The sequence below is a fragment of the Tetrahymena thermophila genome (genome assembly GCF_000189635.1).
Source record: "Tetrahymena thermophila SB210 genomic scaffold scf_8254377, whole genome shotgun sequence".
Taxonomy (NCBI): domain Eukaryota; phylum Ciliophora; class Oligohymenophorea; order Hymenostomatida; family Tetrahymenidae; genus Tetrahymena; species Tetrahymena thermophila.
In genome coordinates this window covers 21,068-34,913 of record NW_002476161.1, presented here as the reverse complement: position 1 = coordinate 34,913, position 13,846 = coordinate 21,068, and the positions used below count along the sequence as shown (strand labels likewise).

General features: G+C 24.7%; 2 protein-coding genes across 2 annotated transcripts; both read left to right on the top strand. All coding sequences in view use genetic code 6, as the record gives it.

Moving 5' to 3' along the window:
• Positions 1-91: 91 nt before the first annotated feature.
• On the top strand, positions 92-6,456 carry TTHERM_00715680 (hypothetical protein; the record flags this gene model as incomplete). Its single annotated transcript, XM_001031927.2, has 7 exons — positions 92-2,333; positions 2,386-2,560; positions 2,617-2,884; positions 2,946-3,092; positions 3,147-3,848; positions 3,903-3,978; positions 4,034-6,456. The coding sequence occupies 7 exons, from the start codon at positions 92-94 to the stop codon at positions 6,454-6,456; spliced, it is 6,033 nt and encodes a 2,010-aa protein (XP_001031927.2).
• Positions 6,457-7,846: 1,390 nt separating this feature from the next.
• TTHERM_00715670 (cyclic nucleotide-binding domain protein) lies at positions 7,847-12,964 on the top strand (the record flags this gene model as incomplete). The annotated part of the gene is made up of 7 exons (XM_001031926.2): positions 7,847-7,912; positions 8,008-8,209; positions 8,315-8,742; positions 8,802-8,924; positions 9,077-9,848; positions 10,041-10,726; positions 10,784-12,964. 7 exons carry the CDS (start codon positions 7,847-7,849, stop codon positions 12,962-12,964), a joined length of 4,458 nt encoding a protein of 1,485 aa, XP_001031926.2.
• Between the last annotated feature and the right edge of the window lie 882 nt (positions 12,965-13,846).

Genomic DNA, 13,846 nt, shown 5'->3' with positions numbered 1-13,846 from the left:
TATAAAGTCAAGAAAAACAGCAATAGTAATATTAACATGAATCATCAAGTATAATAAAAGGAAAAAACTCCTTCGAGAGGAGTTTCTCCTAATGTTCATTATATATCTAAGGGAATATAAAGACCTAAATCTGTTTTACATTCAAGACAATCATCGTCTGAAAATATAAGTGGGATATCAGGAGTTTTAAACACTAACTAGAGTAATTATGCCTCCAATAACTTCAATAGTGGTGGAGGAGTTTAAAATATTAATAAGAAAAATAATTAACAAGAAACCAGTGCATAGAGAAGTAATTTAATTTCCACATTAAAATTTTACTAAAATTTATTAGATTTGTTTGTTTAATAGTTTGTGCCCTATCTAAAAACCAATTAATATTTTGCTATACTTTTTTAATTAATTAATTCAGTTGGCATCAGACAAATATCCAACGAAAATTTTCAAATAATTTATACTTAGCTAGCTTGATATTTACTAAAAAAGTTAAATAAATTAACACCATCAAAAATATAAAATAGGACTTACTCTCAAGAATTACAAAAATGAAAGGGTCAAGAAACATAATTCCAGCTAGAATGAAAGTTTAGAGCTAAAAGATTTAAAGAGAGAAGAGTCTCTAAAGAGACTAAAAGAGCTTGAAATATAACTAATAAGCAACAAGAATGAGCAATTTGGAATTTAGTCTTAGCTCAGCAAGAATAACAGCTACCTATAATTAAAGAACTTATCTTCTAATATTTAACTTTCAGCTCAAAAAAATAATAGTGCTAACAAAGATAACAGTGCAAATAAAGGCTTCAACTAGAACTTATATCTAAACGATCAATCAAATAGTAATAAATTTTCTAAGATTGATAAGATTTAGGAAGTATAGAGTTTTGTCTTTAATCCAAATTAGGATTTAGTATAAAAAAAAGTCATTGTGCAACCGCAAAGTGAGAAAAATAATCAAAATAAATTAATGCTTAACAACTCTAAAGAAAATATAAATTTAAATAGTAAAATATAGTAATCGTAGAATTCTTAAATGAGATTTTAGAATAATACAAACAATTAAGCTCCAGTGAAGCAAAAAAGTTATTCTCTTTATCAAGCTAACAATTAAGAAACACTTGGTTTTAATAGTTTTTCATCTAACAACAATAAATAAAGCAAAAATAAGTTGAATAATGCTAATAATGAATCACCTTAAAAAAATAAATATATAAATTAAGAATTAATTGTTTAAAAATAACTACTCCAACCAACAAAATAATATAATAATTAGCAATCTAGTAGATAAAAAACAGAATAAAATGATGATGTCAAAAAATAAACAGTAAACAAATAAATCCAAATTTTAAAAACTTAAGAAGACTTCGACTCTAATAGCTAAAAAAAGTCAAACATTATTCTTTAATAAAATAGCAAATCTTCTGATAATAGCAATCGTGAAAAAAATTAACTTGATAAAAATGCAAGCATATTTTCAAAAGAAAACAACAGCTAATATCCATCTTCTATATAAAATATTCCACCTGTATTTATGGGTGCTAATGTGAATAAAAGCATAAAATCATAAAATTAATAAAGTGGTAGTAAATAACTTAATAGTGCTACAATATAAAACAGTGGAAATAAAAATTATTACTATAATGAGAAATATATGTCAGATTCTTAAAGAAAAAAAGAGAGTATCCTTAATGATAAGAGTCCTAGTATGATTTCAAATAGCGGAGGAGTTATAGCTCCTAATAATAATGGTGTAGGGTATTCATAAATAACTAGCAAGTCAGTAACACCTGAGCCTATCTAAAAAAGCAAATTAAAACTAGATTCAAATAGAAATTCAATGCACATGATAAGAAATGTTGATAATCCTGTTATTAGTAAACAAGAAAGCATATTTAGGATAAACAATACAAAGACAAATAATAATAGCTCTTATAATAGTAACTCAAATATTCTTCCTACTAATATAACTAATGAATACAATTCAAATAATAAATCTTCTGAAAGACTCTTGTATCATCCATCTTAATCTACTAATGCTCAAAAAGCAGATCTAAGTAAAAGAAACAGCAATTCTTTCTTAAGAAAAAGTGCAAATAATGGTTTGCCTTTGGTTTCATAAGATTAATTAAGTTCCAGATTGAATTCTAAGTCATTGCATATAGCAAAACAAAAGCAAGATAGACAACAAAGTATTGAGATTAGTTAAGCTATTGATAATCATATATAAATTTAACAAAATTCTGAATAAAACGAAGATAATTAGCTTCAAATAAATGAATAGATAAAGTTAGAAAATGGTAATGGAGCACAATAATTACAAAAAAATCAATCATCATGTAAATAAATATTTGTTTTAATAAGTAAACTAAATTTAAATTTTTATTAAAGTGAGTGAATTAAGGTTGAGAAGGATAAGATAAGTTAATGCTTCCAACAGCAAACTAAATATAAAGCTTCCTAACATGAGTATGTAGTAAAATAGTCATAATCAGAGTATACAAAATACTGAACCAAGTGAAAATGGTAGATAAATAAAATCAATAAAAAGGGTTGCTAAGCCAAAGTAATTCAATCATTAAAAAGTTAAAATATTATATCAAAATATTCTATTTAAAATAGCTTATCATTGAATAGAATAATTGATGATAAAAGTGGTCAAATAAAAGAAGAAACAAAAAAGAGAATTTAACAAATTATAGAAAAGCAATTTAAAAATAAAAAAATGTTTGGAGCAGCTTAGTAAGCAGATAATCTTAGTACAGGATAAAATAATTTGCAGTAAAGCAAAGGAGAAATGGTAACAGATGAGCTTAAAGACACAGAGGAATAATAACTATACGGAGTCAACTATGATCAAGAAAAAGAGATAAAAGGATATATTAAAGGAGTATTTATTTTAAATTAATAAAATAATTTAATTTTTTCAATTTTATTTTTATTTAAAATAGTTGATGGATGTTCTAAAGAATATAAGCAGTGCTAAAAAAGTATAAAATCTACCTAGCTTAAAAAACTCCCCAATCAGAAAGATAAAGATGAAAAAGAGAGATAGCATCAGTATTTTATCGTCTTTAAATTAGAGCTTGTTTAACTCAGTAATACTCTTAAAATTAAAAAAAAAATATTTTAAGAATAAAAATTAAAAATAGGCCAATTCAAGTTTAGAAAGAAAAAAGTAAGGTATTGAACCCATTTCGAATAAAAAGTTGTAAAACAAGCTATCTGCTTCAAAATAAGTTGATTAGTTTTAAGATCAAAAGCTGAACAACTAAAATGAAGCTTTTGATTCTTTAGTAAAAGGAAAAAAAACAGAAAGAAAGAAAACTCCTTCCAGTGTTTAGAAGCAACTTGACTATTCAATCCCAAGTCAATATGTAAGCCAATAGAAATATGGGAATAACTAATCGCCAGAAGGGAGGAAAATAAAAAATGAGAATGGATTGTGTGAATAGGAAAAAGAAGTAGATTATTAACATATCATTCAGAATAGTGTGAGTAAAAGAGAGTACAATCCTTAAAATTATAATTACCCTGAGCCTATTAATTAAGAGATCAAGGAAATGAGTATAAAGAAAATGCAGTAAAGCTCGATAACTCATTTTCAAAATAGCTATAAAAAAGAGAAATAGTTCTACTATGAAGATTAGAGTCCTATAAAAACTATTAGCAATCCTAATGGGTCTTAAAAGCTTTCTTTAAATGATCTTAAAGAGGATTAATAAAATAACACTGAAAATAAAGTGCAAGAATTAGCTAATAAGCCTCTTATAGCCCAACCATACTCTGTAGAAAATTCTTCAAATTACTATTATTTTGTAGAGTCTGTTCCTCAAAGCTTAAACTAAATAAATGTAAAATAAAAAAATAATTATTTTTTTTATTAATTATTTTAAAAATTTTGTTAGGTGTAGTCATTAAATAACGATGATAAACAATAAATGAAATTATTACAAAAGAGTTCAGATGCAATTATAAATAGAGGTAATTAAATTTATATTTTTTCCATTTAAACAATTGTTTTAAATTTGCAATTTAGAGAAAAGGAGTGCATCTACTCATAGAATTCTTGGAAGGGAAAAACCTGTTGGAGAATTAAGATCTCTAAGATTAAATACTTCATAAAAAGAACGCTCTGCTACTATACATCATGGAGGTGAAGAGATTCCTAATGAAAATAATAATGATAACGAAGAAGGAGAATAATTAGGTGTATTTTGCACAGATTCGAAAAAAGAAATGCTTTTAAAGGTTAGAAGAGGTAGAAGTGTAATAAAGACTATTAATCCATATAAATCGGCTGAGAAAATTTCTTCAAATTTAAGAAAAAGTCATGAGAAATACAGCAATTAAAAATTAGGTTTAAGCCAAAATCGCTGTACTTCAGAACCTCGTGGCATCAATCATGATAGACTACCTTCTGCTTCTCTAGTTAGTGGAATTAATCAAGATGATGCTCAAGCTAGTCTAAATGATAACTAAAAATAGTTCTATTAAATTTCAAAGTAATAAAGAACTATTTCAGTTCCTAATTATAAATTCCTGCAACCAAATTATGGAAATCCTAACAATTTAACTGAATAAGACTAAGAAGAGAGTAAAAATGAAGCAAATTCTTAAATTCAAAATGCAAACTCATTTTAGTAAAATCAGCCTATTGCATTAAAAAAGAGTAGTGCAATGTCATTTGGAATTTAAGAAAAATAGGAAAACGATGAAGTTTTAAGTCGTGTTAACAGCTAAAAAAGATCAAATTATTAGAAGATGTGGATTGATCAAATTAGTTCAAATTTAACAGAATAGATTTCTACTAACATATAGATTGGTAAATAAGAGTACTAATCAATATAAGAAAAGCACCAACAAGGACAAAATATATAAAATTTGAAGCCAAGCAATAATAATAATAATAATAACAATAAAATTTATATAAATGAAATGCAACATAAAAAAATTGTAGGATCGTAAAACTAGTCTGGATGTGAATCACCATTTGTCTCTTACTAATCTGTAATAGCTGGAGTAGTACCAGAATAGTAAAAGAAAGAATCAGATTTGACTGAACTTGTAGAACTTTTAGAAGATGAATAGTTGGATCATTAGACATGGAAAAAGAAATCAGGAAAAAAAGGAAATGTGGCAGCGATTCACTTCACTCCATCAAAAAGAGTTATAACTAATCAGTCTCATAAAACTGCTCACTGCTCATTTATTGATGGAAATGAAACAGTTAGGACGGAAGTTATTGGACCAATAATACAATCACAGTTATTTTTTTAGGATGAAAACGAAAATGAGGTAAGCTAAATTACTCCATAACAGATGAATTAATTCAAGTCGAGGAATTCATTTTTGAGCTTTGATTTGATGTAAGAATTGAATCTTAGACGCTCTAATTAAAATTTACTAGGGCACTCAAAGAATTAGAATAATTTGAATCCAAGCTCTATGATAAATTAAAATTATGCAATACAACAGTATATGTTAGCTAACCACTACTAGCCTTCACCATTAAAAAACCAAAAAAGTTAGCAATAACAGTAGACTCAAGTCTAATAGCTTTTCGAAAACATACAAATAAAGTAAAATCAGGGAATTTAAAGCAGTAGTAGGAACTCAATGTCTTCAAAAGAAAGAATACCCATTTCAGTAGCTATGAATTATTAGTAGGATTAAAATTAATAAGAAGCAAACTATTAAGGATATGACTATAACCCAGATTATGAATTGTAATAAAATTAATATGACTAAAACTTTGGAAATTAAATAAGTTATCGTTCACGTGGATATTTTAGAAAACCACCTACACACAGATCGTACAAAAGTAAAATTAGCAGCGAAGATAATAGCAATGTTTAAAATAGCCACAAAAATACTTCAATTAATTCCTATCAAGATAATAAGAACTAAGGAAATAATATCAAAATTTAACAATACGAAAAACCCCCAACTCAATAGAATAAATTATTATCTTAGCAAATCGAATAACAGCAGCAATAGTATTAAAATGTTCTATCAAGAAAACAGACACTAAGCGATAATTTAGGATTAGAGAATAAACTCTAAAGATAATCTTCATATGATAATTAAAAAAGAAACAAGATCGATCAATAGATTCTACCAAATTAATTTTAGCAGTATCAATAAAAACTAAACGATAATCCAATAACTTAGGGCAATTAAAGACAACAATAATATAATCCAGAAGAATATAAGGTAAACAAATAAAACGAATCTGAAAACGAAGAGAGAATACTAGATTTACTGCTTTTAGATACTCATGAATTAAAAGATAAACTAAGAGAGTAACCTACACGTAATAGACTTAAAAATGATATTAATTCAAACAACTATAACGATATAGTTAAATCACTTCCTATTCCTCCTGAACTACCTCCTAATAAAAACATCTTTTAGGAATACAATTAAAAAATTTTTTAATATGACCATAATTTATAATGAACAAACAAATAAAAAAATAAAAAATTTCTTAAATCCTCTTAACATTAAATTTTAAAATATTTTTTAAATATTTACATAGAAAATATCTAAAATAAATAAATAATAAAAATTTCATTTTAATTAATTAAAATTGTAAATAAAATTTCTGCTGAAAATAAAGTACTTAAAAATGTATATATATTATCTGTTTACTAGTTATTAAAAATTTTTAAAAATTCATTATTGATCAATTTCAAAACATATTTATTTAAAAACTCCTTTTTTAATGTTATAAAATGATAATAAATAATTATTTAAATTCTTGAAAATATTTTTTAAGAGTTGATTTAATATAATTTTTGCTAAGATTATTATAGAAATAAGTGGCAAATTATTAAGAAAATTTTCATGAAGTAAAAAAAGAGATAATACCATTAATAATAATGAAATGCCAAATTAAAAATCAATAAAGGGATATAAAAAATTCGTAACTTATTAGAAAAAATAAATTTACTAATCTAAAAAAATTATTCTTTATGATATTTTTCATTTTAAAATAAATAAATTATTTTTATGGATGTATGAGCATGTTTTAATTTATTTAAAATGATAAATTAGATTTGAGTGATTTAAAATTTCATAAATAATTTATCTATTTCTTAAAGCTTGCTTACTTTTATTTAAAATAAAAATTTTAACAATTTTAAATTTTATTTCAAAATTCAATTTAGTTTACACTTTAATGTAGATTATTATAATAATACCTACATTTCTTGTCTCTAGTTCCAATTTTTATTTTGGTTTATTTCTTTGAAATTATTATAAAATAAATTTAATTTAAACTTAAAACTCCAAAATATACCTAACATTAAAATTTCATTCTCTCTATATTTTATAAAAGAAAATGTATTGATAAATTATTATTAAAGTTATTAAAGATACTTACATTAATAGTAAATACTTAATTTATGTCTACCAAGTAAGTTAAAATTTTTCTTACAATATAAAGATCTTGTTTATTTTAATATGATTACTTTTTTTACAAGACGATTGTGATTTTGAGTATTTAAAATTTTCCCTTTAAAAGATAAGACTGTAAATTTTATTAAAAATAGATAAAAGCATGTTGGCAAACAAACAAAATTATGCATTCTTGGATCAACTAAATAGAATGTTACTAATTATAAATTAATTCAGTAGTTAATTTGTGCATAAATCAAATAAGAATTAATTACTTTGAACTACTTCGATATATGACTAGATTTTTTGATGATAGATGATTACTATACTTTATAATAAAAAAGATCTCCAAAAAATAAATAATAATAACTGCTAAATTAAATATTTTTTTTCTTTATCACTACAAAACAGTATATTATACTTAACTATTAGCTTATAAATCAGGCGATAAATGAATTAGTCAAAGACTTAAAATTCTTAGCAAGCCCCTATAACAGACGATGAAAAACAAAAGCAAGTATGATAAATTAAGTTTTAAAATATCAAATGGAACTATTAACTAAAACATACAATCACGAATATTTAAGAACCATTTTGTAAAATTAATAATAGAAAAAAAAGATAGTAGAAATTTTAAAAAAACCACCTCTTACAAGGTTATAGTCTCAATTAGTATAGCTGCAAAAAGCAACAGAAAATATAAAATTCTTTAAAGAGTTGAATGAAAAAGAAAAGGATGATGAGATTCACAAATAATGCTGCTAATATATGATGTATGAATAACATCCAAAAGGACATCCTGTCATAGTGATAAGTATTATGATTAATTAATTTGTTTATCGCATATATGAATTTAAAAAATTCTTAAATATTCAAATGATGTTATTGATTAATGCTATCTATTTTTTAATGTATATAGATACTGTTGGAGATAAATTTTATATTATATTAAGCGGAAGTTGCTCTGTTCATATAAAAAAAAATCAAGATGATCAATCTGAAATTCCTGAATTAATTAAGGTTGCTGTAATGCCAACAGGAGCTGGATTTGGTGAACTAGCTCTTATAAGCAATAAGCCGAGAATGGCAACTATTATTTGTGAAGAAGATTGTGAATTTTTAACTCTATAAAAAAGACCTTTTGACAAAATTCTTAAGAATAAAAATCAAATAAACTCAAAACTAGCATATTTAGAATCACTAGCATTTTTGCAGGAAATAAACAAAGGATACTTAAGAGATATATATTCTAGATCAGATTTCAAGAGCTTTGTAAATAAATAAAGCGTATTCCTAGAGGGTGAGGAAGCAGATGCTATGTATATTGTTACAAAAGGCACCTTTAAAGTATAAAATATTTTAATTAATTTATGTTAATTCATGTTTAAATGTTAAATTTCAAAAAGGCTATGAAAAAATTTTATGTGAAAGGTCCACAAGAGAATGATTTAAGCTAAAAGAGACTCGAGGATTAGGCAATAGAATAATTCAGAGTAAAAGAAAAAAAGCTAGAATTTAAAGTTATGCAGGTAATAACATTTTAGATAAAATTCAATAGTACCTCGAATCAAATTAATTAATTAATTAATTTATAATTTTATATTCTCAAATTTAAATACATTTAATAGAAAAACATAAATAATCATGTAATAAATTAAATATTCAATTTTACTATTTATAGATTATGACATTTAACTAAAATGAGTATTTTGGAGAAGAAGAACTAATTGAGAAAAAAAACAATTTTGTTGATAATAAAGAGAGCTCTGATTCATCAAAAAGATCGTACACAGTAATTTGTGAAAGTGTTGAAGGAGAGCTATTAAGAATTAGAAAATAATTATTTAGAGCTAAAGTTATGGGAGATTATAATGGAGAAAGATATATGCTTGAGCATGTTAGATAAAAGAAAAATATGTTAAAAGCTAAGTGCTAATAAGTACAAGAGCAAGTTGATAAATTCTGGAAATATTTAAAAGAAGATAGGCAATAGCTTTAAAATAACTTATAATTAGAAGAAGAAAGTAAAAAGCGTAAGCTTATTGCAGATTAATTCTCCGACTCATCATCTTTCACAAATTTGGATGATCATATGAAGGCTTAAAAACCCTCTTAAAGAAAATTGCTAAAGAAAGGTTCACTTAATTTAGATAACCAAATAGTGTAATTTATGACGGGAAATGATTTGTTAGAAGATAAATAATTAACTAGGAAAGGTAAAAAAGATGCCTTAGATAAACGATATTCTTTAATAACATCAAACAGAGAGCTTTTAAGTTAAAATTTGATGGCTATGATTGAATAGCACGTTAATCAGGGTAACAACAGCACTAAACCTTAATCTTCTAAAAATATACCAGTTTAATTAAATCAAAGAAAATCTCTTGCTAACTTAGATAGTGTTTCTTAAAAATAATTCTCTGAGGGTCTGTAAAAACTAATAAATTAGATGAGTAAAATTTTTATTTATTTTTATGTTTTATTTGTTATTCTTTTGTCTTCTTTTAGCTAACTACTACAAATAACACTAAAAAGAATTCTTTTTTTGAAGAAATTAATTAAAGCAAATTTAGGAATGACTTCTAAAACAATTTCAAATAATAGCTTTATTATTTTTTAACAATGATCATTTAATATATTATTAGAGGATAAAGAAGTAATTGAAGAAGAGGGCAATTAAAACTAAGGCAAAAGCAAAACTAGCTAAAACTTTTTTTAAGAAGTTATGATCACTTAATTTATTAATCAAGGCTAGTAGAACCAAAATAATTAAAGAAACAGCAAAATTTTAGATGAGAAAAACTAATTTCTCAAATAATTAATTGAGAAGCAAGAAGCAAAATAAGTTTAATAGCCAGCTAACTCTTAGTAGAATTCTCCTTTCAAACAGATAAAAGAGTTATCACTGCAACAATAATAAGAAATATTATTTGAACTTTTCTAAAATCATCCAAGCTAAAAGGAACAAATCAAGCAAAAGAAATACAGCATAGCAAGTAATAATGAAAACCTCATGTAAACAATTTCTAGCAGAGAAGATAAAAACATAAACTTAATGGGATTAGATAATCGAGATATTCCTGTGAGTAAATATGAAATGTTCAAAGATATAATTAAAATTGAAGAAAAGAGAGAATTCAAATTCACAGATGATACTAAAGATGATATCGTAACCAAAAAGCAGATCCAAAAAATGCCTTATAAAAACTATTTAAAAGAACAATAAGAAAAAAACTAAAATAAACTATTTCAAAGTCTAAAAAAGAAAGCCACAAAACACATTAAAATAGATGCAAGTCAATCAAAAGACGAGCATAATATCGTCTTTATTGTACATTTTTTATTTTATTTAATTTATCATAAAAATATTTTTTCTAATTTAATTTAGGAGCCTTACAAATCACTAAATTCAAGTCCAAATTTTAAGAATTTCCCATTAAATAACATCTAAGAAAATAATAATCAATACTTTTTCAATGGAAATATACCTCATCACCAAAGCTTAAATCAGTTAAGTCCAGCTATAACTCCTGAATAATTAAATGCACCTAGAGCATAAATATAATCTTAATAGGACTAAACAAGAAAGTCAATATCAATTAATATTTTATAAATAGATCCTTCAAAAAAATAAGCTGGGCCGTTATCTCCTAAAATCCACCCCAGCAGTAACAAAATCAATATGATAAAGAAGAATTTATTTGAAACTGTAACTTAAATAGCTAAAAGTGAATAGAAAATAAAAAAAGGAACAGTTCCTTTAAGTGAAGATCAATATTATCACACTAAAAATAAATCTTAATGTGAATTATCCTATCCTATTACTATACGCTCCTAAGCTTTTATGACGCAATAGCAGCAAGATGATCTTTTCGGGGCTAGGTCTTAATCTTAACATAATTTGATAAGCTGCAATAGTAGGGATAACATATAGTCTGGCGGTAACTAAAAGCACAAACTTTAATCTATGTAATCAGGAATAATATCTCCTATAGAAGAGGAATGCCTAACTTCAAAGAATATAGAGTATAATGACTAAAATGATGAATAGAGAGTAAATCCTCAATAAGCTCTTTAGCACAAAATGAGCATTCCATCATTAAGATTTATAAACCACGAAAATTAATCTCCTGACAATCATACTTCATTAAAGTCTATCCCAAAGTTTTTACCCACTCAAGGTGATAGTCCACAAGGCTAAAGATAGGAATATTATATTGGATAGGTAAACTCTTTACCTTAAAATAATCTAACAAAAGACACTAAATAAGCTAATCAACCTACCACTACAGAAAATTTGATGAATTAATAACGAAACTAAAAGCATTTTAGTTTAAATTTAAGAAGTGCTGGGTCTCATAGAGTAATCAGATAAAGTTAAAATCCATCTATAAGTACACCGAATGATTAAGTTTAAAACAATTCTAGAATATCAAAACTGAATGAACTTAGTTAAAATACAAGTGTATCATCACCTATTGGCATGCAAAAAAAGAATTTATCTCTTAAAATTATTAATGGAAACAGTTTGTTTAACAAAGATAAGAATGGTGGTATAGTAAGTAAATAAGTGGCCAATAACTTCAAGTCTGCAAATATATCAAATCAGAATAGTAACAGTAATGATAAATCATTACAAGGTCAACACACACCTGTATAAGAAGAAGAAAGAGAAGAACAAACTCCTATTGCTAACATGTTATATACTACTCCTAATACTTTTGCAAAAACTCCTTAAAATTCTAAATTCAATTTAAATAATGAAATAAGTAGCTCATCATACAAAGCAAATGGATATGGAGGAATGCTTACTACAAATATTAGTGGGGATTCTCCATAAGTACAATAAATACAGTACCTTTAAAGAAAATTTACCTATGACTCCTCAGGAAAAAATTCTAAAGAGGGAGGTAATTCTAGTAATAACAATAGACCAACATCAGGAAACGCTGAAATTAGACCATATTCTGCATTAAATAAAAATAAAGAAGGTACAAACTTGTTCTTTAACTTCCCAAATGCAAACAATTTCGTAAAGAGCTCTGCCATTAAAAAGTAAAAGCTCCTATCTCCTAACAGTTTCAACAGCACTGTGAGCGGTAGTCCAAATCTAAATTCAAGAAAAAATATATCAATAAAATAAATATAAGATTTAAAAAGAAAAAGTTTGTAAAATGAGATAGGTCCAATAAAGGCCTTATGTGGAAATGGAGCAGCTAATCATTCTCAAAGTTTTACAAACCTTCCTTAAAATACAAATGAAAATACAGTAACAAATTCAATCGCCCATCTAGCCTCTCATAATGGGCATAGAAATAGTAACTATTAATTATCTAATATGTAGTATTAATTAAATGATGTGAATAATATAAATGACTTGAAGACTATCTAACAAAAATACAACAAATCAGATTTTTATTAATCAAATCATAAACCCCTAACTTTATTTGATGGATTTGAAGATATTCAAGAATCAGTGAAGTCATAAATTAAGCCCCCAATATAGATGAACAAGCGCTTTTAAAAAGGCTTTAGTATTACACACACTAATAATTTGAGTCATAGATGATTTAAATATCTTTTTTAATTAAAACAAAGTATTTTTAAAAAATAAATATTGTGTATAAACAATATCTAAGATAGATAAAAAGAATAAAATCCATCAATTAAAGAATCAAAAAATATCTTTTTAAAGAAGAGTGTTTCATAGTGATTAAATTTTTTTTTATCCAATCTATTTATTTTTCAAATTTTGTTAATAAAATATAAATTTTTTAAATAAATAATAACTTGAGAGAATATAAAGGATATATATATACCCTATAAAAAAAGCTTAAAACATAAAAGTGTAACATTATTTTTACAATTTATAATATTATTTCTAATAAACTAAAATACTTTTTATATTTCATCAACTTCTAACTTGTATTTGTATATTTATATTTTCTATTAATTTTTAAAGACAATTTATTTTTTGAACTTTTAAAAGTTATTTGAAAAAAATAATATTTGGTGATAATTGTGATTAATCAAACATTAGAATTTTGCATTTCGATAAATAAGTTATTATTTATAAATATCATATCTCTTTTATTTAATAAATTTTTTTTAAATACAGTTTTTTTAAACAACTAAATTGCTTCAACAACTAATTATATTTCATGAGAATCATGTAAGTTAGTAAGAGAGCTAAGATATTAGATATTTTATATATTTTTAAAATACTATGGATACATTTTGTTCAATATTTATTTTGTTTGTATTGATATAAATTTGGATTAGCATCAAAAATAAAGTCAAACATTAAAAATTTGAAAAATGTATTTGATTAGTTAATAATATTTTAATTTTTCTTAAATATGAATTTTATAATATGTCGGTAATTATTTCGAGAGATTAAAGACAACTTTGAAAAAGTAGTATTTTATACCTTTAACGATTGTTTAAAGTG